This window comes from Camelus dromedarius, chromosome 5 (genome assembly GCF_036321535.1).
Source record: "Camelus dromedarius isolate mCamDro1 chromosome 5, mCamDro1.pat, whole genome shotgun sequence".
Lineage (NCBI taxonomy): Eukaryota > Metazoa > Chordata > Mammalia > Artiodactyla > Camelidae > Camelus > Camelus dromedarius.
In genome coordinates, this window is record NC_087440.1 from 38,478,078 (window position 1) to 38,505,261 (window position 27,184).

The following is a 27,184-nucleotide window of genomic DNA, read 5'->3' on the forward strand; positions in this document are numbered from 1 at the left end:
CTCAATGTTGTTATTACTTAAGACATCACTTAAGAAATGCTTACTAAATGAATAATACACTATTTTAAAATAGAAAGTTCAGTCAAGAATGGTTATTTTTGGCTTGCACTTGACCATTTCTATCAAGGCTCTGTTCTCCAGAAAAATTCTTAAATATTTAAGAACAGGGTACCATATAAAGCAATATGATGATGAATTAATATGCCTTTCTTTCCATGTCTCAAACTAGAAGCAACTGAGATTGACGCATTTTTTACCTTTACAGTGGCCTCTGCTGAAATTTCATGTGAGCAGCAGTTAAGTATAATGTTGCATTTATTGAAACTATTTCCGTTGTCTGTTTCAGGGCCGCCTGGATGCTCTGACAGAAGTGGATGACTCAGGACAGTTAACTATCAAATGCTCTCAAAATTACTTGTCTCTGGATTGTGGTATTACTGCTTTTGAACTGTCTGACTACAGTCCAAGTGAAGATTTACTCGGTGGCCTGGGTGATATGACCTCTAGCCAGGTCAAAACCAAAACTTTTGACTCTTGGAGCTACAGTGAGATGGAAAAGGAGTTCCCCGAGCTCATCCGAAGTGTTGGGTTACTTACGGTGGCTACTGACCCCATCCCTTCCAACTTCAGCGAAGCAGTTAATGAGGAGACGTCTCAAGTATCTCTCTCAGCAGATGACAGAGGTGGACATGAGGAAAACAATGCGTCCACAGGTGAGGAGGAACCAGGCTTAACGCAGGGGCTGCCATCTTCAGGGGAAGCTCTGCCAAATGCTGTTCAACCCTCTTCTGAGACTGTGAAGCAAGAGTCTGACTACCCTTCTCAACTTGGGGCAAAGAATCAACAGCCTCTTCCTTATGAAAATGCAACCCCTAAGCGATCCATCAGAGATTGCTTTAATTATAATGAGGACTCTCCCACACAGCCCACGCTGCCAAAAAGAGGGCTTTTCCTTAAAGAGGAGACTTTTAAGAGTAATCTGAAAGGCACAAGTGGAAAGAAGCAGATGGTGGATCTCAAGCCTGAGATGAGCAGAAGCACCCCTTCCCTGGTGGATCCTCTTGACAGATCCAAGCTTTGCCTAGCGTTGCAGTCTTCTTACCCCAATAGCTCTTCTGCTGCCAGCCAGTCCTATGAGTGTTTGCACAAGGTCGGGGACGGGAATCTTGAAAACACAATCAAAAGACACATTAAGGAAATCTCCTCCAGCCTGGGGAGGCTTAACAACTGCCATAAAGAGAAACTTCAACTTAAAAAGCCACACAAGCCTGCAGAAGAGGTGTCTCCATGCCAAACACCTAAATGGGAGCCCAGTTCAGGCAAGCAAGCTGAAAACACCAGAAGCTCAGTAGTGCCGAATGGAATTCCTTCTGGTACTTCCAAGGCCGTAGCGGGGCCAGAAACAGATTCGGCTTCCACATCCTCAGTTGAGCCATGTCATCAGAGAAGCTGGAATGCCAAATTACCAGTGCAGTCAGAAACATCCAGTTCACCACCTTTTACTCAAAGCAGCGAATCCTCTGTTGGCTCAGACGACATCACGTCTCCGGGATCCATCCTTTCAGAACACAAAAGCAAAAAAAGTTACTCCTCCTCCCCAAGTCATGTCACCAGGAATGGTCAGGTTGTGGAGGCCTGGTATGGCTCTGATGAATACCTAGCTCTGCCCTCTCACCTTAAGCAGACAGAAGTATTAGCTTTGAAGTTGGAAAACCTAACAAAGCTTCTGCCTCAGAAACCCAGAGGAGAAACCATTCAAAATATTGATGACTGGGAACTGTCTGAAATGAATTCAGATTCTGAGATCTACCCAACGTACCATGTCAAGAAGACGCATACGAGGCTAGGCAGGGTGTCACCAAGCTCCTCCAGTGACATAGCCTCTTCACTCGGGGAGAGCGTTGAATCTGGCCCCCTGAGTGACATTCTTTCTGATGAGGAGCTGTATATGCCTCTCTCTGGCATGAAAAAATACATTGATGAGAAGTCAGAGAAAGCTTCCTCCTCTGAGAAGAATGAGAGTCATTCCACTACAAAGTCTGCTTTAATTCAGAAACTGATGCAAGATATTCAACACCAAGACAACTATGAAGCCATATGGGAAAAAATAGAGGTAAAGTGGTCTTCTTAATCTGAATGATTTCTTACCTGATTTGGGGAAGTATTGCTGGGAAAAGGTCAGCTCGTCCCCACCCCGTGATCAAATGTTGCTATTTTTGATAAATGTAACTGATTACCCAAAGAAAGAAAAGAAAAAGCACAGTGATCACTGCCTGGTGACAGAGTACATCACCAGGAGCTGCCCTGGTCAGAGCATTCACTTGATGTGTCCCTGCCTGGAAGGAACTCTCTGTTCATACTGCTCAAGCCCAGCATGGCTCCTGAAGGGTGCTGGACCCCCTTGAGTGGACACGAAATAAAGTAGGACAGTAGCCGTGCACACACCAGTACCTCAGGAATACGTGACTGGAATGTTCCAGTTGCCCTCAGTGCTTTCTGATTTGTTGGTTCTAAACCCAGAATAGCTTTCTCATCTTCATTGTTAACTTCTTGTAGCAATAGACCAGATTTTTTCTAATTTTTTAGGAATCTTTATTTTTCTTCAGTCTTCTTCCTTTTTGAGGCCTCTGGCTAATAACCATGCTACCTATACTCTATACCATCCATGGGCTCTGAAATGGGGAGTTGATATTTTGGGTAAATCTATACTTTTAGAACAAATTATTAGATATGATGAAATCTTTAAAGATGGACATCAAAATTCTCAGGACTCAGCTCTTTAATACAAGCTGTGATTTAAGACACTGGATAAAAGTGTAGTACATATATGGACAGAATAACCTGGAGGAAGGAAATGAAGGTACCTAAAAGAAGGAAAAGTTAACAGCAATATATAATAATAGTAACATATATTAATAATTGTTTTACTAAGTATTCATGTGTCCAATTTGACAGCAGCTCTATTTTATGTATGTGGAGACACTGAAAGAGACCAGGCAGAATCCATACTCCAGAATCCATACTCCTAACAAAGTGGTCCCAGCCCTCTCCATAAGGAAATAATCCAAATGTGCTATGTGTGAATACTGTAGTATTGTGGAGAAGTAATATCAGTTGAGTTGGGATTTGCCTGGGGAGTACTTGTGAAATGCTAAACCTTCACCAGGGCTTTGAAGGATGTGCCAGGATTTAGACAGAGAGAAGGAAGGTGGGCATTTCACATAGAAAGAGTATTGACCAAAGCACAGAGGTGGGGATTGGGAATGAACATGACACTGGGGTGCACAGAGAGCTGTCCTGACTGGAAGGTCAGTGAACAGGGAGCAATAGAAGTTCCATACATTTAACAGACCTGGTCGCTGCAAGGCCAGACAAAGGCAATTAGAATTTGTTCATCAGGCATCCATGGTAACATCTCTGAAAGGGACTGAGAATAGTTTTACAACTCAAAATAACTCAGCGTTCTTAGGTTCTTATTTTGTACTCGGTTCTGCACTGATAGCTTTACATGCCTTATTCTACTTAAGTCCTGGGAAGTAAGAACTTTTCAGATGAAGACACTAAGGCAGGATGAGGTGAGGAAACTTGCTCAAGGCCTCACAGCTAGTGAAAGCAGAGCTAGAATTTGAACCCAGAGCCAGCACACTTGAAGTAGTATAGGCCATGGCCTCCAGTAGCCTTTCTGGGAGGCTTAGTTGGCAATAACAGGAAAGATGGTCATGACAGCCATGGATGGTGGTGACTGGTATGGAGATGCCTGTGGCAATCCAGGTAGGGGACTGCTGTGATGGGGATGGGCGAATGGGGGAGGGCTGCTGAGGAAGTGAACGAGATCCAGAAAATTGGTTCTAGACCTCTCTCAGTCATTAAAGGCACTCGCGGCCCACAGCTAGTCATGCTCCATTCTGGGCCTTGTTTCTTTTTTGTAAATAGGGATGTTTTAAGCCAGTGATGGCTACAATACCAGCTTCCAATGGGAGCACCCTTTTATTCCATAATTCTACAAAGATGAAACTAAGTTTTCAGCCTCTAGGGACTAGCATAGCTTTAATAGAAGGAAACATTTGAATGGGTATTATCTGGCTTGAGGTGGAGGTGAGGCAAGTAATTAAAAAAAAACATATATATATACATCGATATTGAGTATGTGATGAAACTCTTAAGAGGGAAATGTCTCATAGGCCATTGGAAGTACTGTCCTGGAGATGAGATATGATGTGAAGGCTAAAAGAAGATTAAGCCCCTTCCTCAGCCCACCCTCCTTTCAATTCTTCAGGTGAGAGTGGCTGCCAGTCTCCAGGTCAGCTGACCTTGGATATCACACTCAAGCTTTGATCTTCTCCATGTAGTGACCCAGAGAACCTTTTCTACCAGCAAAATATAACATAATAAGAGAGGGTATTATTTAACATCTTCCTTGTATCAGGCAAATATTGGAGACTTTACCTGCAGGAATTCTCTGATAAAATTCTCATAATACCCTACAAGGTGGTTTTCTTATCTTTAATTGAGCACTTCTCCTCCTCTCTAGGGCTCCTACTCCATTCCTAGCCACCTTCACCTCCTGCCTGGATTAATGCAGTAGCCTCCTAACTGGTATCTCTACTTCCTTCCTGGTCCTACTAGTCTCTTCCCAACATAGCAGCCAGAGTGATTCTTTTAAAACATAAATCAGATCCTGTCACCCCTCTGCTCAAAACCCTGAAACAGCTCCCACTGCATTCAGAGGCCCTGCATGGGCTGCCCCTTGATTTCCTCTCTGACCTCATATCCAACTTCTGTTCCCCATGCTCACTTCACTCTGTTCCCGCTGGCCTTCTGCTGTTCCTGGAACAAGCCAGGTGCACCCCTGCCTTTTGTCAGTTCCCTCTGGCTGCACCTTCTCTGTCAGATGCCCTCTTTCTAATTCCTTCACCTCTTCTGAGTCTTTGCTCAAATAATAATTTCTGAGGGGAACTTACTGTGACCACCTTTTAAAAGGTGTAATATGACCTCTTTTTCTTTTTTTTTTTTCCCTACAGCTCTCACCATACTCTGTCATTTTATATAACTCTCTTATTTAGTATGTATGTTATTATTAATTTTTATCTCCCCTTGCTAGAATGGGAGCTCTGTGAGGGCAGAAGTATTTATCTGTTTGGTTTGCTCATGTACCTGAAACATTGCCTGCTGCGTAGCATGTGCTTAGTAAAGACTGTTGCATGAAAGAAGAAATGAATCCTTGTTTCGGAGTAGAGGAAGTGAGTTCAGAGAGATGAAATCACTTCTCCTAATCTGTATAGCTAATAAGTCATAGAGCCAAGCTTCAAGCTCCATCTGCTTTGCTCTTCGCACTAGATAAAGTCATAGGACTACAAGAATTCCCTGAGAGATTGAGGAAGGATAGAGAAGAGAAAAGAGTGACCCCTGAGTTTCAAGTTTTATCCCAATTATGAGGCAAAAATAAGGAAGAGGCCCAGTTGTTGGGACCAGGAAGGGACAGGTTGCCTGGGTATTAAGCAAATGAAAGCAAAAGAGATGTTTAGTAAGATGAATGTTAGCTTCATTCTTTGCAAAATGGAGATCAAGAAGAATAAGGGCAAGGGAAAAACCCCCAAAATTTTAGTTTTGTTTTAAAAAGTCAGTGAGAAAAAGATGTGAGATATATATATATTCCATATGTGAGATATATATATATATATATATACACACATATGGAATATTATGGAATATTACTCAGTCATAAAAAAGAATGAAATAATGCCATTGCAGCAACATAGATGGACCTAGGGATTATCATATTAAGTGAAGTAAATCAGACAGAAATCAAATATCATATGACATTGCTTATATGTGGAATCTAAAAAAAAGGTACAAATTTTATTTACAAACCAGAAACAGGCTCATGTACATAGAAAACAAACTGTGGTTACCAGAGGGGGAAGCAGGGGGAGGGATAAATTAGGAGTTTGGGATTAATAGATACACATTAGTATATATAAAATAGATAAACAACAAGGTCCTACTGTATAGCACAGGAAACTATATTCAATTTCTTATAATGAACTATAATGGAAAAGGATCTGAAAAAAAATGTATGTATGTATATGTATGACTGAATTGCTTTGCTGTATATATGAAACTAACATTGTAAGTTGACTACACTTTAGTAAAATATAAGAATTTAAAAAAAGCCAGTGAGGACCTTAAAGAAAAAGGGACTTAATGGAAGAGTGGAGGTAGATGATTAAGAAGTGAGAGAGAATCATTCCTAATGGCTCAATGAATTGGGTTGTGAAAGCAGTATGAGACAAAGGATGGTAGTTGAAAGTGAGGTTGAATAAAAGTTTCTATTAAAAAAAAGTTTATTAGAAGGCAGAAATAAACACGGCAGTAGCCAGCGTGATTGAGGTGACTGGAAAAAGCATATAGATGTGGCACACACACTGGGAAAAGAAGGGAGGGCATGTGGGAAGAATTCTGGCCTGATGTAAAAAATTATGAATTACAGGAGACTACATCCCACTCTGATTCCCCGTCTACCCAGTGGAGAGTGGTATGTTTCCTCCTCCCATCATGTCCCGAGTTCTCCACCCCATCTTCTCTGTGAATCACACAGAGCACAAGGCAAAAGGTGTGTAGAAGCCCACCTACAGAAGAGGGACTCTCTGGGGCTGTGGTAGAATCTCTGGGGTGATGCCTGAGTGATGAGTGTCAGATGCCTTTTAGGTTCCTGTCACTCCCACTCCTCACATGCGTGTCTTTCTTTTAGTAGGCTGATTTTGTGAATGTGAAAGATTTGCTTTTAGGGTGTATTTTGTATTCATTAGAAAAGTGAATTTCTTTGAATACATAATGTATTCACATGGTTTAAAAACATGTTTAAAATAACCAGTAAAAACTCTCTCCCATCCTCACCCTCCACTTGGGTTCCCACCTTGCTGTAGCTGCACTGTTGTTTTCAGCTCTTAGGTCCTTTAAGAAGTTCTTTATACATATACAAGCAAATGCAAACATATTTATTAAGCAGTATTTTAAAACTTGGGGGATAAATTGCATCCCATTCTTCTGCATTAATGAAATCTCCTCAGTTAACTCTGTGAGTTCTTAAGAGATGGTCCCTTTCCCACACCTCTCTGTAGGGGTTGAGGGAATTTTCCTCAAATGTGGCTGATTTCCCTCAAACCTGTCATGTCATGTAGATAAAGTAATTGAGCATCTCAGATATCAGTGCTCACCTCCTATAGAGTTTCTCAAGGCCTAAAATTAAAAGTGAGAAAATGAGTCAAGCCGTTGAACTAGACTCATTTGTTCTGATGCATTCAAGAAATAGAGCAAGAGCAATGAAGAGAAAGAGGAAAGGAAAGACATGTCAGAGCGGGTGAAATCAAGCAGAATGGTGAAATCTTCACTTAGCCTGATATCTGGATGTATATGGTATAAGTGTTAAGTGATGGCATCTATAGCTTGTGGGCCAAATCTGGCCCAATGCCTAATTTTTAAAATAATATTATATTGGAACACAGCCATGCTCATCATTTATGGATGCTTTTGTGCTGCAATGACAAAGTTGAGTGGTTGTGACCAAGACCGATGGCTTGCAAAGCCTAAAATACTTACTCTGTGATTCTTTACAGAAAAAATTTGTTGACTCTTGCTGGAAAGTGAGGAAGAAGCAAGGCAGATGATTTCTAATCAACATCTACCATGTGCCAGGTTCTGAGTAGGTTCTTTCACTTAATCTATATAACAACCCTATGGAAGAGCTATACTTGGCCTTGTTTACAGATGATAAATCTAAGGCACCAATGCTAATGACTCTCCCAGGGCCATCCTGCTGCTAAGTGTGAGAACTGGGATTACAACCACAGATGCCAGAGCTGACCTGGTTTTCTCCTAGAGATATATTCAAATGCCAGGGGACTTAGACAATAATCACATATGCAGGTAAATCTATTTATAAAACCCACAAGCCATTACTAGTTAGTAAATGAATAGTATGACTTCTTCCTCATGATCTGAATAGAAGTTAACCGCTCGGTAAGTAGCCTCTTGTCCAATGTGAGTCATTATTGAGCTAGTTTAACATCTGTATGATCCCAGAGAAGCTGGCAGAACACAGTGCAGTGTGGTACCACCTCAGTGAAGCATTTCAGGAGATCTGTCCTTTTCTCACATCACAGGCTTCCTGCTCACACTAAGTTCTCCAAACTCATCCTGAAAGGCATGACTCCATTAGGTTGGACTCACTGGTAACCAAGTTAATGGACACTTGACACAGCTGATCCCTTTTCTCTCCAGAGATATAAATGTCTTCAAATGCCAGATTATGGTGTTCAGTGACTCAGCTGTTCGCATTTTTATTCCAGAGACATCTATAACCTGATTTAAAAAAAAAAAGCAAAAACTTCTTTGCTGCCAGCTAAGAATGTCCTTGCACATAAGTTATTTCAGATTTGGTGCAGCACATACTTATCTGTTTGCTCTTTGTACCTAGGCTGTATAAAATTGCTGCCTAGTCTGTGGTAGCAGTACAAAGGCAGACATCTTTGCTGCTGCCTAGAGATATGGTAACTAATACCAGGGAAGCATGATTAACTTGGCACTGATTTCTGCATTTCTTTTTCCAAGAGGTAAAGTGGTCTTCATAGGATCCATCCTATCTTTCACCTTCATTTTGACCATATGTTGACACATCAATGATACCACACTGATGGTGGCAGGCTTTAAAGGGATACCATAATGTCCTGTGTTCTTATTTCTTTTTTTTTTTCCATTTTTTAAAAAAACACGCATAACATAAAATTTGCTTTCTTAACCATTTTTAAGTGTGCAATTCAGTAGTGTTAAGCGTAATCACATTGTTGTAAAACAGATCTCCAGAACTTTTTCATCTTGCAAATCTGAAACTCTGTACCAATTAAACAACTGCCTTTTCCCCTCCTCCAGCCTTGGTAACCACCATTCTACTTTTTGTTTCTGTGAATCTGACTACTTTAGATGCCTCATATAAGTGGAATTGTATAATATTTGTCTTTTTGTGACTGGCTTATTTCACTTAGCATAATATCCTTAAGGTTCATCCATGTTGTAGCATATGACAGGATTTACTTCCTTTTTAAGGGTGAATAATAGTCCACTGTGTGTATATCCTGCATTTTGTTTACCCATTCATCTGTGGAGGGATATTTGGCTTCCATCCACTTCTTGGCTGTTGTGAATAATGCTTCTATGAACATAGGTGTGCAAATACCTCTTCAGGACTTTGCTTTCAATTCTATGGGTATATACCCAGAAATTGGATTGCTACTGGATCATATAGTAAGTGTACTTTTAATTTTTTGAGGAACCACTATACCATTTTCCATAGTGATTGCTCCATTTTACAGTCCCAATGACAGTGCACAAGAGTTTCAATTTCTCTATATCCTCTACATTTGTTATTTTCTGTTTTTTATAGTAATCATCCTAATGGATGTAAGATAATATCTCATTATGATTTTGATTTGCATTTCTCTGATTAGTGATGTTGAACATCTTTTCATATGCTTGTCCATTTGTATATCATCTTTGGAGAAATGTCTATTTAAGTCTTTGCTCATTTTTATTGGGTTATTTAATTTTTTGTTGTTGAATTTTAGAAGTTCTTTATATATTCTGAGTATTAACCCATTATATATTTGATTTGAAAGTATTTTCTCCCATTTCGTAGGTTGCCTTTTCACTCTGTTGATTGGATCTTTTGATGCACAACATTTTAAGAGTATGATAGAGTCCCATTTGTCTATTTTTGCTTTTGTTGTCTGTGCTTTTGGTATCATATCCAAGAAATCATTGCCCAGTCCAATGTCATAAAGCTTTTCTTTTATGTTTTCTTCTAGGAGTTTTATAGTTTTAGGCCTTAGGTTTAAGTCTTTGAAGTCTTTTTTACTTTAATCAGTGTGATTACTTCTCATGTTTTAAGGATCTCACCCATGACTTTTTTTGTGTGATAGGACACAGTTTCAAGAGCCAAAACTTGTCTTAAAAAAACCACTTCACTTGAGTGTCGCTCTTTTTAAAAAGTCCTTTCTGGCCATCCTTTATTTGACTTGAGATTCGAATAAGTCCCGTTTGAAACAGAGCTGTATTTGTCTTTCTTCATTCTGAGTAACTTAAAATCAAGATCTGCTATAAATTTGATTCTCATCTGCCTTTGATATTTCGTTTATACCAACCACGTAGCAATTTTCCTGGAGTTGGTGGAGTGATAGTCTGCGCTTAGGTGTATATAGTGATCTCTTAAGAGCATCCTATCAGGTAGGAAACATTTTAAGGTTATTGGATTCCAGTGTTCTTCACTGGCATTTCATTCTATGTGTGCCTTCCCGTTATGCTAACCTTTTCCTTCACAGTTGCTAGTCTTCCTCTTATATCTGAATTTTCTTTCTTCTTTACATCTTCTCTCCTATTCCCTTTTCTTTGCTATTCTTCTGGAATATATAGTTTTCAATCCCTGGCACCTATTTTCCTTAAATTTTTTTTCCCTCAAGAGTGTCTCCTACTTTCTCCCTGTAATGTTGCCCTAGAGATTCTCAGATTCCAAATATGAGAGGACTATGAGTTGACTCTGCATCACCTTTCAAGTTTGAACCCTTGATCTTTTCAGTGCATTTCTTAGTCATAGAAATACGTATCCAGGGTGTTGAGGAATTGCTCAAATGCAAGAATAAAGAAAATAAGAATTTAGTTTAGATGACAAGGAAAAAGCCGTGTTTTTAAAGAACAAGGAAGGCTCAGCTTTGTAATTAAAATTGGAAGATTCAAGAGTCCTGAAAGATCAGAAATTGAACATGAGCTGATAGTGCAGATTATTATTCAACAAGAGTTGTTAATAGCAGAATGCTGTAGGAATTCTGAATAGTCTTCTTTATCCTATGAACAATCTAAAATTTTGTTTTCAATTCTGGACTTAGAACTTGAGAGAGATATGACAACATAATTCTAGGTTCTGTGCTCATTATATAAAATAATATTTGATAAGTGCCAAGTGGAAAGACATGCAATGGGAGAGCAGAGGAATAGACCAAGCATCACAGAAGATGAACTACTTGGTTCACCTCAGAGTCCAAATTCCCATATTTTGAATCTAAGAATCTCTGGGACAGCATTAGAGAAAGCATCACAGAAGATGGACTACTTAAGCTGGGCCTTCAATGATGAACAGAAAATCTGGCTGACATGAGAAGGCAGAATGTTAGTGACAGGCTTTGGTATAAGCCACGGTTGCAGGCAAGAGTACTTAAGGTATATTTGGGAAATAGTAAAGAGAGAGGCCTGGTATTTTGGAATATAAGCTAAACTGTTATAAACAAAGAGACTCCAAAATACGATAAGATAGAAGACCTTTCTTCTCTCATGTAACGAGAGGTAGGCAGACAGTCCAGGGAAGATAGAGGCCATCTAGGCATTCAGGTGCTTTCTCCCCCTCTGCTCTTGTCCTATGGTTCACCAAGGCTGTGTTTGTGTGCCAGCTCACCAGAAGGGGGACATGGAGAGCACTCATCTTTCTTCTTACAGACAGAACTTGGAAGTTGCACACATCACTTCTATTCACATCCCATTGGCCCAGAATTTGTCATATGGCATCACTTAACTGCAGAGGAGTTCGGGAAATGAGCCTCTTGGCTATGAACATTGGGAGGGAGATGTCTCTTAAACCAACTGCTGGTTACAACAGAGTTTATTGAAGGGAAGGAGGAATATAAAATTAAAAAGAAAGGACCAAAATATGATGGACTTTAAATTCCAAGAGTTTGCAAAGCACAGACGCAGAATAAATATCTGTCTAATGTATACATGAATAAATGAATACGTGAGTGCATAAATGTATCATTTAGTTTGAACTTCTTCCTCTAGACCAGGAGTTACAAACTAAAATGACTCTAAAAGGGGCAAACAGGTAATACAAATGCCATATAGTCAGGTGTAAGTGGGGAATGATAGAGACTGAATAATTAGAGGGTAAGTGCCGTGTTTCTAAAGTGTCTAAAGGGCAGTCAACTGCTCAGCTCCAAGTGATTGTTGCATGGGAGTCTGGGCCTTGTGTGGTAAGATCTTACAATTTTAAAAAAGAAGTAGGAAATCTGGGTTTTATGTGACAGCTCCTGATTTTTTTAATGTTTGGTCTGAACAGTTTAAAAACAGGCCAGATAAAATACATCCGTATGATAGATTTGACCTTCAAGTCACTAATTTGCAACCTTTCTGAAAAAGAGAAACTACTTAAAATTTTTGCCCAGATAGTTGGTAGCATAAGGTTAAAATGGCTGTGGCGTGCTGGCTACACGTCTAGTGAAATGGTTCTTGATTGTGGCTGCACATTATAATCACTGGGGAGCTTTGAAAAAATTCCAACTTCAGGCTCCACTCAGACTCTCAAGGGGTGAGTAGTTTTTAAATCTCCTCATGCAATTCCCACGTGCAGTCAAGGTTACAAGCCAGTGCTCTAAGGCTAATTTTGAAGGTCATTGCAATAGCTTGTATGTTTGGTAAAAGGGTGTGAACTGTGGTTTTGGAAGCCGACTAAGGAAAGAAAGAGACAGAGGTGGGAGATGTTATAAAGGACTAATCAGTACAGTTTTGTGGCTTTTTAAAAATAAGAGAATGAAAGAAGGGGGTCAAAAGAGTTGAGATTTCAAGCTGAGATTTGGGGAGATATAAAGAATTTAATAAATGGTTCCAAGAGATATATGAAATTGATACATAGTAGATGAGCAGGGCAAAGATAAATGTTGTCTTATATGCAAACCATGTGGCCAAATCCAAGTTGATAATTCTAAATCAACATAATATTTTTAAAAAGCTACACAGTTCTTTTTAAGGATCATAATCTTCTGTGTTATTTTATTTGTTGAAATGCCAAGAAAAATATGTGAATTAACATAATTAATGGATTTGTTGGTACAGTGTGTCAAAGTCCTTGCTGAAGGTTGTTGGAGAAGAACTGTAGGGTTCCAAGGCAAATTCCTTCCTAGTTAACACACTAGGAATATTTCAGTCCTGAGTCAGTTTGATTTCTGCAGAACGTTAGCTGGGACTCGAGGCTTTATCGGTGATTTGGCACCACTGTGAGGCTGCATTCAGTCACTGCATCTGGCTTTTAGCCTCTGAAGTGTATAGGAAGGTACAATTTTTTTGTTCGCAGTTTTTAAGCAATAAGATGAACATAGCTCTTTGTTATTTTCTTCGTATGGAAAAGCTATGATTAAATAACATTTTGTTGTATCAAGATGATGGAAGTTCCTAACTATATTTTATAGCAAAGATTTTTATGATGATGAAAATCAAAAGAGGAATAAACTCAGTGTTGCATTTTAAAATTCAACTGAAGTAATTCTTAGGACATTAGTGAATTCTTTATCCATAAGCCTACATTTATGACTCTGTGTTAGTGATAGAGTGTCTTGGGAAGATGGCAATTAAAAAAACGAACAAAACCTTGACATCTATTGCCCACTTACAACATATCAGGCAAGATGCTAAGAGATTTATTCATTTAACATATCATCACATTTAATTTTTAAGAGAAAAATCCTTCTTTGATGAAGACGCTCTTCTTATAGCTGCATTTTACCAATGTGGACAGAGATACATAGAGAAGTTAGTAATTTACTTAAGGTTACAGAACTCAAAGGCAGGAACTTGGGCTCAATTCACAGCCTCCCACTTTTTAATTATGAAAACTTGAGTAAGTTACTAAAAGTTTACTGTTTAAATCTCCTAGTCTTTAAAATGGAATATTAATTGTGTTTGTCCTGCCATTGCACAGATTATTGTATGAAATTACAAGCAATTTAAAGGCTACATACACACTAGTGTTAATCATTATTGTAACATTTCATATGAATTTAGGGAATTAGCATTGACATTAATAGAAAGAACTAGAACAAGAACCTTAATTCTGCCCCTACGTAGCTTTGTGACCTTGGAAACTTAAACTCCCAAGCCTCAGTTTCAAAAAATAAACTTTAATAAGGAGTTGAATTGGATGACCTCTAAGATACCTCTCAGTTCTGAAATTTTATGAGACTAAGAGGCATGACTAAGAGATGTGGCCATTTCTCTGTAAAATATTCACTGGAATATATCACTTCAACATGGAATTTCCTTCTGTTCCATGGAATTCTGGGTGAATTCCCCTTAGGAGATCCTAATGGTAAGTGAATGTGAGGCTGTGAGCCTGGAGGTATGAAACTATTCACACTGCATTCCTAGCACTGTAACATGAGAAGAACCAGGCATCCTAGAGGAATTTGGGGCCTGGCTAGAGTTTGTAAGATGCCAAGAGACCAGGGACAATGGTGACATAAACAAGTGAGTAACCCAGTAAGAGTTAGATGTGGATTAGTCTGAATTTATAGCAAATAAGGTCAGCTAAATTAAGCAGATTGGAAACATTCACCCTGGCAGATTTGCCATTGTGATGTCTTAAAATGAACTGTCAGCACTACTGTTTTTGTGTTCTATTCAGACAATATGGGGGAAAATCATTCCAAGAATGTGGGTTCTGTGTCGAGGTCACTTATGATGTCAAACCATGTCTGAGGCTGTTGATCTCATTATGTAAAGGTGATTGGGCTGAGATTTGCATGATGAATAAGCTGCTTTACCCAGGAAAGGTGCCGCCTGTAAGCTCAGGGTCAGGTGCTTTCCCGTCTCTCAGGTTGATAAGGTTCTATGCATTATCACCTGTGTTATCTTGAGCAAGTGACTTTCTTGCTTTTGCCCCAGTTTCTTCCTCTGCAAAATGGGGTTAAAAGTATATCTTTCACATAGAGTTGTTTTTCTTCTTTCTTTTCTCTTTCTTCCTTCCTTTTTTTTTTTTTTTTGATGATTAAATATGTTAAAATGTGTAAAGAGCTCAGAATAGTACCTGTCTTGTAGTAAGCATTCAATAAATGTTAGCTCCTATGGTCATGATTGGTGTTATTATTATTAATATGGTGGGTGGGTCAGGCCTCACCAGTTCTTTGTGTGTAGATGGTTCTGAACTTTGGAATCAAATGCTATCACCCTGTTTTCTTCTCCAACCTTCAGCCATCTTGGTCATTATAAAGCTTCAGCTTCCTACACAACCCCCACCCCCCTTCCTCCTGGGGCCTGTGATCGTCGCCCTAGATTCTTACACCCCTCTTCTCTGTGAAATGCTGGGCTGCCTTGACAGATGATTCTTACATTATATTAGAGATAATTCTCCTATAATTGGCCCAATAATTTTAGTTAATGCACTTCTCTGACATCTTAGGAGGTTTATGTAAGGGAATTTATGCAATGAATGTGTGTTCAGACAAATACAAACAACCTTCTAGTTTATAATGTTGTCACACAACAACCTTATAAATAATGTATACTTATTTACTTATAATTTGTGTTTGTATATATTTATAATATTTATTTATAATTATGTGATTATAAATAATAATTCCCACAGAACTCTTTAACCAGGTGGAAAGTCATCACAATGTATTATGGGAAGAAAAAGGAAGGGCCTCCATTAGATTTAGAATTGTCCCTCAGGTCTCTGACTGCTAAAGATGGAAAAACTAAGAAAGTGTGTTGGACTGGTAGCACTAGGTTGGGATGATTTGCTGGGAGAGGAGTCTTGAACCTGGGTCTTGAGGGATAGATATGGTGATTGGAGTAGAAGACATTAGGAAGGTGTGTGGAAGTCAGCAAAGATCAGTCCCCTGTCTAACTGGAACAGGTAAATCATCCGAACATCTCTGACTTTGAAGGAGGCTCTATTTGCCAGGACCACAGATGTTAATGGTCAGAAAGGCTTAAGAAATTGTTCAACTCAGTGCTCTCATTTTACAACTAGAACATGCCATTCCCAAGCTTACTTCCTGTTGCACAAGCTGTCTCCTGGTTATACTAGATCTTGCAAGCTTGTCACAAAGGGGCAGCAAGTCCTTTTATTTATTTATTTATTTATTTTCAAGATCAACATGAACACATTCCTACCGCCCCTCAGCTGTTGACTCTTTATCTTTGTAGCCCTGGGAGACTTTGAAGCAAATTTCCCTTCTCTGAATTTGATGTATGTTTCATAGCTGATTTGGGGACACAGCCAGTGTGGAGAACCGCTGAGACAGATGCAGAATGAGGGACTGGGGTGAATAAAATTGAGTTCATTGCACTGTGGGGGCCTCAAAAATGTAGAAGACACAATGAATATACCCCTACACACTGCTTCTGGGTTCTCATCCATACCTGTGATCTCCAGTACCAGCTGTATGTTGCTCTCTCTTACCTAGATCTTGCTCCACACCTTATAAACCAAACTCATGATGTCTAATACCATGGTTATCATCTACCTGCAAATTGCTTCTTCCTTCTTAATATCTTATTGCTTCTTTCAGAGAATGGTACCTCCAACCAAAATCGAAAGTTGGCAGTCATCTCAGATTCTAACAAATTTCCCAAAGTTTTCATCCATCACATACAACTGTCCTGTCCATTTTAACTTCTGTCTCTCTCTCTGTAGTCTTGCACGTTCTCTCCATATCTGCTGCTGCTACCTCATTCTAGCCCTCATCAACTTCTTTCATGGAGTAGTGTGGCACCTGTTTAACTGGCTTTTCTGGTCTCAGCCTTACACCTGGCAATCCACGCTCCACACTGCAGCCACTACAAGTCTTCTAGAAGGCTAATCAGATTCTTTCACTCTCCAGCTTCAGAACTTCAGTGACCACCCCCATTGTCCTCTGGATAAAGTCCAAACTCCAGAGTATGGTATATGTGGCCTGGCTTCTTGTTAGACTCCTACCTCACTTCCCAGTTTTCCTATTTCCCTCCAGAGCATTAGCCATGCCCAGCTATTGAGAGGTCTAAGAATGAGCTGTTCTCTCTTGAACTTTATCTGCCAAGAATGTTCTGCTCCACTGAGTGTCCTCTGTACTTTTTCTGAATCACTTACACTTATCTTTCAGGACCCAGCTGAATTATGATTTCCTCCAAGAAGTCCTCCCTGCCCCAAGACTGAGTTATGCCTTTCCAATAGCTCTGGAGCGCTTGAGATGGTCTGAAAAACAGATTCTCAGAGTATGGTCCAGGCACTCCTGAGGGTTCCCAAGATCTTTCAGGGAGCCACAGGGTCAGGCTGTTTTTATATTACTACTAAAATTAGGTGGTTAAAAGTTACACACTTAGAGTTACAAAATAAGTAAGTCCTGGGCATGTGGTGTACAGCATGGTGACTATGGTTAATAATACTGCATTGTATAATTGAAAGTTGCTAAGAGAGTAGATCTTAAAAATTCTCATCACAAGAAAAAAAATTGTAACTATGTGTGGTGATGGATGTTAATGTAGACTTATTGTGATGATCATTTTACAATATATACATGTGTCAAATCCTTATGTTGCATAACTGAAACTAATGTAACGTTATATGTCAGTTAAATCCCCGTAAATAACCAAAACCAGAAACAAACAAGCCAGCACTAAAATGATATATGTGTTTTCACTTTCATTCTGTGTACAGTGAAGTTTTCCAGAGGCTATAATGACATGTGATATTGCAATAGATTAAATGCAGAAGTAAAAAAATAGCAATCCAACTGTCTTCTGTTAGGCCAGACATTAGCAAGATTTGTGTACAGCTGAAAGAATGCCACTGTTTTCACTATTTTTGAAATCATAGTTATTTTTCATAATAATGTGTTATTTTAACATGTGGTAGATTATATTTATACATGAATTAATAAATATTATTAAAATTTCTGAAATGAATATTGATAGTTATAACCCACAGAAACAAAAGTTCTTGAGGGCCCTCAGTAATTCTTAAGTCTAAAGGAATCCTAAGACTAAAAGTTTGACAACTGCTAAACTACATTATCAAACATATCACACTTTATATCATTGTATCTGAACTCTAGAAGAGAAAATTCTTGGTCATTTATATGTGAGTCCCAGGCCCAAATACAGTATCTGTTGCATAGTAAGCTCTCAGTAGTTTTGAATAAAGGACCTATATGCACATATACATGAATGTGCACACATGCAGAGTTGGAAGAAAAAAAGGCAATTTAATCTTTATTTCAGCTGGCCTAATGCCCCCCAACATGGATAGTACACACAATTAGCCAAACCAGCAGTACTCTGAAATTTTACATTATTCTTTCCTTTACTCTAGAATTACTCTAACTCTGTCCTTTTTTTTGAACTCCAGACATTTTATTCAAAAGATGTCTATGAAAACTTTTAAAGTGAATAATTAGAGCTGTATACTTGAGGACACACCACCTGAGTTCTTCTGCCTCAGTTCCCTACTGGTTGCCTGTTACCAGTCAAGTAGTTAACCTTTCTGAGACTTGGTTTCCTCACTTGTAAGATGGGGGCATTGAACTCGATGGGCTCTAAGGGCCTTTTGAAGACTCGGGTCTGTGCTTTTAATCTGCATGGAAACTTCTCCATTTTTCCTTTTCAAGAAGAGTAGGGAGAATGATCCAAATCAGAGGTGCTGTGATGGGGAGGTGGAAGTTGTGCGGACGAGTGGGGGTTCTCACAGAGGCTGGGGACTAAGAATGGGCAGCAGTGGGTGTTACCGCCCTTTGTTGTTCCCTCTGTGAACCTCGTGGAACTGAGCCTGGTGATAAAGGCAGTACGGTCTAGTAGTTCAGAGTTTGGCCCTAGAACCAGACTACTTAATAGCCATTTAATGGCTTTATGTCCTTGAATAAATCACTTAACTCCTCTCTGCGTCAGCCTCTTCATCTGTCCAGTAGAGAAATTTGGGAAGATTAAACGACTACCTAAGTTATTAGAAGACTAGCTGGTAGATAGTCAGCACCCACATGTTAAGTATTGTTATTTATAATACTGGATATAAAAATCCTACAAGTAAACCACTAAATGATCATAATCCTAAATGCTAAGGAATGAGCATCTCAGATCATTGTTTGGAGTTTAGAGGCAGATAAAGATGATTTGATTTGCTCATCCAGCACCTCTGGAGCATTGCGGGGTGCTGAAGCAAGGTCTCACATAGAGTAAGTGAGCAAAGCTTTGGGGCAGTTAGGTGACGTAGGAGGATCCCCAGGTTCACTCCTAGCAGCTGTAAGTATTTGAGCTTGTCGGAGCTTCAGTTTTCCCCTCTCTAAAATGGAGAGTGTGGGACGCTTATAGTGTCGGGTAGTTGTAAGTATTAAATAAGTGCCTGGCACATAATAAATACTCAGTTGATATTAACTTCTTATTAGTTCCGGTTTATTCCCAATTCTTGTATTTATTCCTGTCTTTATTAGACTTTGATGATACGCATTTCAAACTTGTTTTGCCCTTAAAATTGCTGATTATTTCTTCTCATAAGTCAGAGGGGAGCAACTGAAGTCAAAGTCTCTAGATTTGTTGATGGAAACCATTTTCCATTATGAGATTCGAGGATCTTTCTGGGTTGAAACCACTGTCAATAGTATTTGAAGAAACTGAGGATTCAGCTGAGTTTATCCCTTCTACATGATACTGAGTTCAGAATAGAACTTCCCACCTGGTCAGTTTTAGATAATACCATTCTATGTCCTTTTTATTCTCTCTTTCCAACTGACAGCCTTTATTCCAGGATGATTTTATAAGGAATATTTTTAAGTTCTAAAGACATCCCATTCAATCTTTAGAAAAGAAGCTAAATATTTCATAACACATTTCAGCATTTGAGTTTTCTTGTAGCATCAGAGTTAAAACTGTGTCAAACCATTTCATTTTCTCTTCAATCTTTCTTCTAAAAGCACTCACCATATCCTCCCTTCTGTCAATTACTTGTACCATGTTGGATTTTGTAGGTAGGAATGTGGGTAAATGTGAGTTGGTAGAGTCCAAAGCACTACTTTTAATTCCTTTTCATTTAATTGAAATATAATTCATTTACAATGTTGTGTTAGTTTCTGGTGTATAGCATAGTGATTCAGTTATACATATATATTCTTTTGCATATTCTTTTTCATTGTAGGTTATTACAAGCTATTGAATATAGTTTGCTGTGCTATACAGTAGGACCTTGTTGTTTATCTATTTTGTACATAGTAGTTTGTGACTACTAATTTCAAACTCCTATTTTATCTCTCCTCCTCTTTCCCCTTTGGTAACCGTAAGTTTGTTTTCTGTCTGTGAGTCTGTTTCTGTTTTGTATAACTCCATTTCATTTTATCTTGAGCTTCTGCATCTTGGTAGAACATTAAGTACATAGATACGTGGTTAGGAAGGGTAAATTGCATTTGAGTACTATTGTGTAAAAAGTGAAATTAGTCATTTTATATAAGAACTATGTATAAGAATTAAGCAAATATGGAAGATTAAATACATATGTTGACATATATACATATAAAATTTCAATGCATATTTTTGATTCTAAGTGGAGTTCTAATTTTACCAGTTATCAGAGCCTAAACAAAGCTTCCTTGTGCGTTGGGTAAGAGGATTGCGATTACTCATTGGTAGCCTTTATTAAAGACTGGTGCCAAAGCATGTGTCTTGTTTTGAAAATTTAAGCCAGATTATTCTTAAAACTTGTGGCTGTTAACAGAGAACTGTGATCCCCTTCAGACCCACTGCTGGAATAAGGAAGTTGGGAAATCTTTGCTAACCTGCAGGTTCAGATGCTGCCCCCTCCACGTTGCCTCATCTGATGATCTGAGACGGAATTCATGACTCCCTCCTCTGAATGCCCAGAACCGTTGGTGCCCTCTTGCACTGTGGCAGTGGGGGGACTTTTCTCTCCATCCTCCCTGTGGCACCTAGCAGTGTTGTGTGCTTAGTGAATAATCAAAAAGTTTTGAGCTAGTGGCATAAAAGATCAAATTGGAACCTGTTGATTGAGAATGATTTTTAAAAATCATTTATCAAGCCCTAGATTTACTCTAGGTTTTGCAATATGTTTTCTCTTGAAATCCTCACATAAACCCAAGATGAATATTCCTACCCCTCTCTTACAGGTAAAGAAACAGGTTGAGAGATATCAAGTAACTCCTTTAGTTTATATTGTTAATAAGACATGGATAGAGCCTAGAATCTAATTGAATTTTGTTTGGTTGTAGCAACTGTTCTCTTAACATTATCCACACTGGTTCACAGTAAGCATGTTTTTTTCTCTTTTAGTACAACCTCTCCTTCCCTCCCCCTACAATTAATCCTCACTGAAATGTTTTCTCAAGGCCTAATTTCTGCCAGGGACTTAGACAAATGGTTACGTCAGCTGGGCTTTCATGACGTCATGTGGTGCTAGTTAGGCTCTCTGGATTCAGTGCTGAGTCTACCCTCTTCTAGCTATGTGGCCTTGAGCACAGCTCCTCGCCTCTCCCGGCCTCAGTCTTCTCATCTGTAAAATGAGGGTGACAATAGTACCTGCTTCCCAGGGTCTTTATGAGACTCAAATGATCTATTGTATGTAGAATACTTTTTTAAATGGTCCTGGCACCTAATGAGTGCTGTATGAAGATTACTTATTGTTTCAGCTAGCATTGTTCAGCCGAGATCATTTACCATATCCTTTCATCTTGGAATACTAAGAAAGGGGTATATACTTTTGAATGGTTTAAAAAGTTCGGCAGCAGAGGCTGACCTTTTTGACTTTCAAAACTATAGTGAAAATAGTTCACGTTTTTGGTGCTTTTCAGCAGGTCGCTCTCTGAAGGCAACTAACTTGATCTGGAGTAAGTCAGATATTACACTTGATTTCTCTGTGCACCGAGAAACGTGCATTCTTCTGGGGGTGAACACACATGCCTTCACACACACATACAAACAACAAGCACCAAAAGGACATTAGCAGTTCAAATCATGGGCTATGCTACCTCCTGAGAACCAAGGACCATCTCTGTGATTAAACTGAGTCAAACTCATCTGTAATCGAGGCACTGGTAGAATGGGCTTGTTCAAGCATATAACTGCCTAAAATTTTTGGTTTAAATTTTCTATAAATTAAAAGTGAAATTTACAGCAATTTTTGCCTGCTAAAAAGAGCATTTCTTGTTAGGTGTCTAACCTCATCACAGATCCCCTTTCAGAAAAATTAACTGAAAATAGTGAATGTGAAGGAGGGAGGATTTAGAGAATTTTTATCTCAGTGCCAAGACTGTGGGGCTGGCAAGAAATGTTTCTTCTCCTTCATCTGGGTCCCATAATGTGTCTCTCAGAGTGCTGTTTCTCAGGGGCAGTGTGGTAACCTGAGAGGAACAGACCTTGAAATCAGATATGGTTCAGATCCCAACTCTGCCGTTAGGCTAGTCACTTATCTTCTTTGACCTTCAGTTTCCTCATCGGTAAAATGACCATAATCAGCACCATTTCACTGAATTGTGTTAACAGCACAACTGTCTACTTCCTCTTGTAAATTTCCCCTTTCCCGTTTTAGAGAAATAGTTTCAATTTTAATTTGTTCTAAAAATCATGTAATTCTATAAAGTATTACCCCTAGGCTTTCAACTCCACAAGGCAGGGACCATTTCTTGTTTCCTACTGTGTTGCTGTTTTCTGGTCCCATATCTGTTGCAAGAAATGCTCTCCTTTCTGTGCTGGCTACCATGACAGCTTTTCTGAAGGGCAGCAGTAACCACCCTCGCAGTTTATAGTTTGCCAACCTAGGTTTGTCATAGAAGAGAAATAGGTAGGAAAATAAAAGAAATAATGGGTATTCTTACCCTGTCATGAGTGTAGCTTTTTTTTAAGACTCGGCTGTGTATTTTCCTTGCGAATATAATCTTCAAATGTATGTTAACCAGCTGAGCCCTGGCAAATTATTTCTCACAAACCTGTAAGTGTACACTTACACACTCTTTCAACTCTTTCATTGTGCTTCTTAGTCTTTAAAGCTATTGATGTTTTAGAAAGTTTAAAAGTAAGATTCTTTAAACACACCTCATTAAGGAACTTTCAAAATGCAAATGATTTGAAAGTGGGACGTGTGCTGCCAACTGGTGGTAACAGGCCAATGGCTGTTCCATTTTCTCCCAAGTAGGATGACCAAGGTTTCTTCTGTGGGTTGAAGGGTTGAATCCTGGCTAGGCTCCAATCAATAGGCTCTCAGAGCATGTATCAAACATAAGTATGGTCAGGGGCCCACCCAGAAGGAGACAATTAAGAGGGTGGCCTGGCTAACCCTCCATGTGCCCCTGGAGAGGTTGGCAGGGAGGCAGAGAAGTGTAACAGAAGACAGAGCAAAAAGGGACAGGAAGGAAAGTGGTGGTAGGAAATGACAGGAGAGAGGTTGAATAGATAAGATATGGGAGTTTGAGCGATGAAGGCTAATATGTGGCCTTTCAAAGGTTTGTAATTCATTCTGCAGCAGTGAGTTGTGCGGATGTACAATGTGCTTTTCATGTAGTGCAATGGCAGCATTGGATTGTGTCATGAAGAAAATCAGATTTTTATAGTCGTCCTTGACTCTACAGGTAAGTAAGTGTGAACTCAGAACAGTAGAGAAACAGACAGGTCAAATACTCAGAATAGAAACAAACCTGAGTATAAACAGAATTCTCATACAGACAGAATACATTTTACAAGAAAATTCAGGACTGTGTCCCAAGTCTTTATTGATTGTAAAACTTTGTTTTTAATGATTAAAATTACTTGGATTCAGTAGGCCAGTGCTTTGACATGCTTTATGTTCTGCTGAAGTTTTCGCTGCAGTGATATTTCTCTTTTTATTCCCAGTAATGTCCAGCAGTGTGCTTTACACAGAGTGGTGCTTATTAAATATTTGTTACCAGAATGACTGAGTGACCAAAATCTGTTGTCTAGGATTTGATTTATATTACAAAATAAGTAAAATTTTGTATTTTCCCCACTTTTCTATGTTGTTACTTATGTCAGCCTCATTCTCCTTCATTTATGTCAGAGAGACTCTAGCAGAGCTTCTGTAAATGAGCATCAAATATTTGTTGACAGCATTGAAATGCCTGCATCTCCTGCACATTGCTTGGCTTGGTGAATAGAGTGGCACTTACTTGGTTTCTCTACAAATAGAGTCTCATGATATGGGGATAATTAGTACACTGTCCCCTGTACAGAACACTGGTGACAGTACACACAGAAAGGGGCTGAAGAGGTGGAGAAATAGCAGGTGACAAAGGTATCAAGAATCAGACGGACTCCAATTTCGTTTGTTTTCATAATTTCTGTTTATATTCTTGTGGCTACATATGTAAGCAGGAGGGGAGGTGGGAAGCTAGAATCTCCCTAACAGGGAGGAATCCTTAGCTTTTATTACAACTTAACTCACCAGTTAAGCATTAAAAATATTAATCAAAATTAATCAAAAGGCAAATCTGAAGAATAGGTTAAGTTTAATAGGGAAATAGCATCCCAAGCCATCTCAGTGAGTTCAGATGTAGAAGCCTGTCCTTTCTCCTTTTGACCTCCAGGTGGTGGTGTTTACCCAGTCAAGGCAAGCAGATGCCCAGCCCCATTTCCTTCCCTTAGGTTCATAGCTGGGCTTTCATTTTTTCAAAATATTTTCCATTTCCACTGATGTGTTCTTTTAAATGGTCAATAAATTTTTATAACCACTATCTGAAAATTTGCAAGATTATTGTGATTTGTGCTTCTTAGCCTACAATAATTCTTTCTGTCCAGCACACACCCAGAGATAGGCATTTACATTTGTTCATTGGTCCTCTACCTTTCCTTGCTTCTTAGAACTGAGACTCAGTCACAGACATTTGGGCTGTCAGTAGAACTCATCCAAGTCCCTTTAGACACTTATGTGATTTAAAATAGATTGCCAGTTCAGTGAAGGCACCTCAACTCCATAGGCTTCTGAGTAAAGAACACTGTCTTTACAGGAGTGCTTTTAACCCCCAAAGCCAGTGAGTGTTCCTAGCAGACCTAACCTGATTTTTTGGTGAGGGGGCGCTTGTCAGACACCAGGAATGCTTCGATGATTTGAGGTCACCTTTCCAATGACACCCTGCAGTCCAATCCAAATTCCTCAAAAAAGTGTTCCTAGGAAAAAACTAAGAGGGAGTCATGGACAGTTTCTTTCCATTTAAATAGATTTCAATGGCAAGAAAAGTGGACATTTTATTGTACAGCATGGATAGGATGGGAGTACAGTGATATCAATTTTACCATTGGTGAAGTTTGGAATTTTTAAGATTGGCTTTAAAAAATAACCAATTAACATAATTTTCTTGTCCCTTTTTCTCCTTTTCTGTCACCAGGGGTTTGTAAACAAGCTGGATGAATTTATTCAATGGTTGAACGAAGCCATGGAAACCACTGAGAATTGGACACCACCTAAAGCAGAGACGGATGGCCTTAAACTGTACCTGGAGACACACTTGGTAGGCAAGCTTGTTTTACTCTCACTGTTAGTTAGGGAAGGATTTTAATGCACTGCTTATTTGTTTATGGAGAATACCAATTTTACTTATCAGAAGTCATTATATGCTAATACACCAAGTTTTAATGGGTAAACTGCAGAAGCTGAAATTTTACAGGCATTTCAAGTAATACTATGAAACCTAAATCCTCCATATTTCCAGCTATTTTTTTCAAAACTTATTCCAGAAAGGTGAGTAATTATTTTAAAAATACTGTGGAAAATTTTACTAGACCCTTGCTTGCTAAAGCAGAGACTGAAGGCTTTCCTTTTCTTAAAAAAAAAAAAAAAAAAGAAACATAATTTTGATGACCATTCTAAGCTTTCTAGAATTCTTGTAAAATTAATGAACCTCTCATTATCAAGAGGGTCTACTTTATCTGTTCTACACTGGGTTATTTTAATAAAATATTTAAAATGATGATCTCCATCATTTTTGCTGCTATGTGGGTTTTTCAGCATATAATTAATACAACTGTCATTACACTCGTCCCTGTGCACAGGGAGAACCAAGGAAGGGAAGTGGAAAACACTTGGATGAATATGCTTCTGAATATGTTAGAAGCAAGAATTATAGACTAGGGGACATTTGATGAACCTCATGAGGTTTTTACTGAATGCTTCAAATGGCCGATATCAATTATGAAGGGGTGGAAACCAAGTAGTGGAGTGTGATAAAGCATGAAGAAAAAGCACGTTGTCTTAGGAAATGAAAATTCAGGCTTTAAGAATCTCATCTTTATTCCTTTCACCGATAGCATAAAATTGACAAAGGCTATGAACACGAATCCTTGGGTACCCAGCTGTGGGGCTGATTTTCTGCCCCTCTTACACAGTTGGAATTTGGATTGAGTAAACATCGTGTGGGAGCCCTACATGGATGTGAGTTCACAGGGTTCCAGGACTGTTCCCTGTGGCATTCAGTGAGAGAATGTGGGAGGGAGAAGACAGAAGAAGAGAAGAGGGGAAGGGGGGGGGTTAGTTTTTGGTGTTCGTGTTTTGCAGTGTGTTTTATATCATTGCAAGAAAAACAGCCTCAGAATCTTATTGCTGCATGCAAATCGTCTTTTGGATGATTTAAAAAAAATCACAAAACCGTGTTGTAGAGGATGAGTGTTTTGCTTCCATTTTAGAGACCTGGGTTGATAGTGTGTAAAAATGCCGGTGACCCCAACCACCTCTTGTACATGGGTTTTTAAATACTGCCCTTAGTATTCAATTCCCTGTTGAGTAGAGCCTTGATTTTTTTTAAAAGAGGGCATTTCATAATAGCAAGATAAAGATATTCAGTGCTTTATAATGTAAATTGTATTAATTAGAATGTCAACTTTTCACTGGCATTGTTCTGACAAATTCTAATCTGTGTTTAAACAGGAGTATCTGAACTTTATTTCACATTAAGTGTTCTGTCTTAATTTGTCTTGATTTAATATTTTATGGAAAACACACATTTAGTTTTTGAGGTCCCAGAGGGCATGAGGACACAAAGAGTGCTTTACCTCTGGGCTGTTTATTAACTCCTAAGCCAAGCTAGGTGAGTATGAATGAAGCTCTCTCCTCTGAGAGCTGAGTGACGTGGCCTCTATGTAACCAATATACACTCACGTTCTCAAATCAGTATTACAGAGTTCCTTATTTAGCATCCCTGTGTTTGTCTCACTGTAACCCAACACTACCCACTAGAACTTTCTGTGATGATGGAATATTCTATACTGCATGTCCAATGTGGGAGCTGCTAACCACACCTTGTCTACTGAGCACTTGAAATGTGGCTAGAGCAACTGAGGAAATGAATTTTTAATTAATGCACATTTGAATTTAAATTGCCACGTGTGACTTGTAATG

General features: G+C 39.0%; 1 protein-coding gene across 3 annotated transcripts in view; it reads left to right on the forward strand.

Moving 5' to 3' along the window:
- Nucleotides 1–27,184, forward strand: part of AKAP6 (A-kinase anchoring protein 6) — a 491,494-nt gene that overhangs the window by 252,367 nt on the left and 211,943 nt on the right. For all 3 annotated transcript variants that reach the window (XM_031453560.2, XM_064485883.1, XM_010986148.3), the window contains 2 exons: nucleotides 347–2,113; nucleotides 25,179–25,301. In XM_031453560.2, coding sequence (XP_031309420.2) covers nucleotides 347–2,113; nucleotides 25,179–25,301 — 1,890 coding nt within the window. The remainder of the gene's footprint in view (nucleotides 1–346; nucleotides 2,114–25,178; nucleotides 25,302–27,184) is intronic.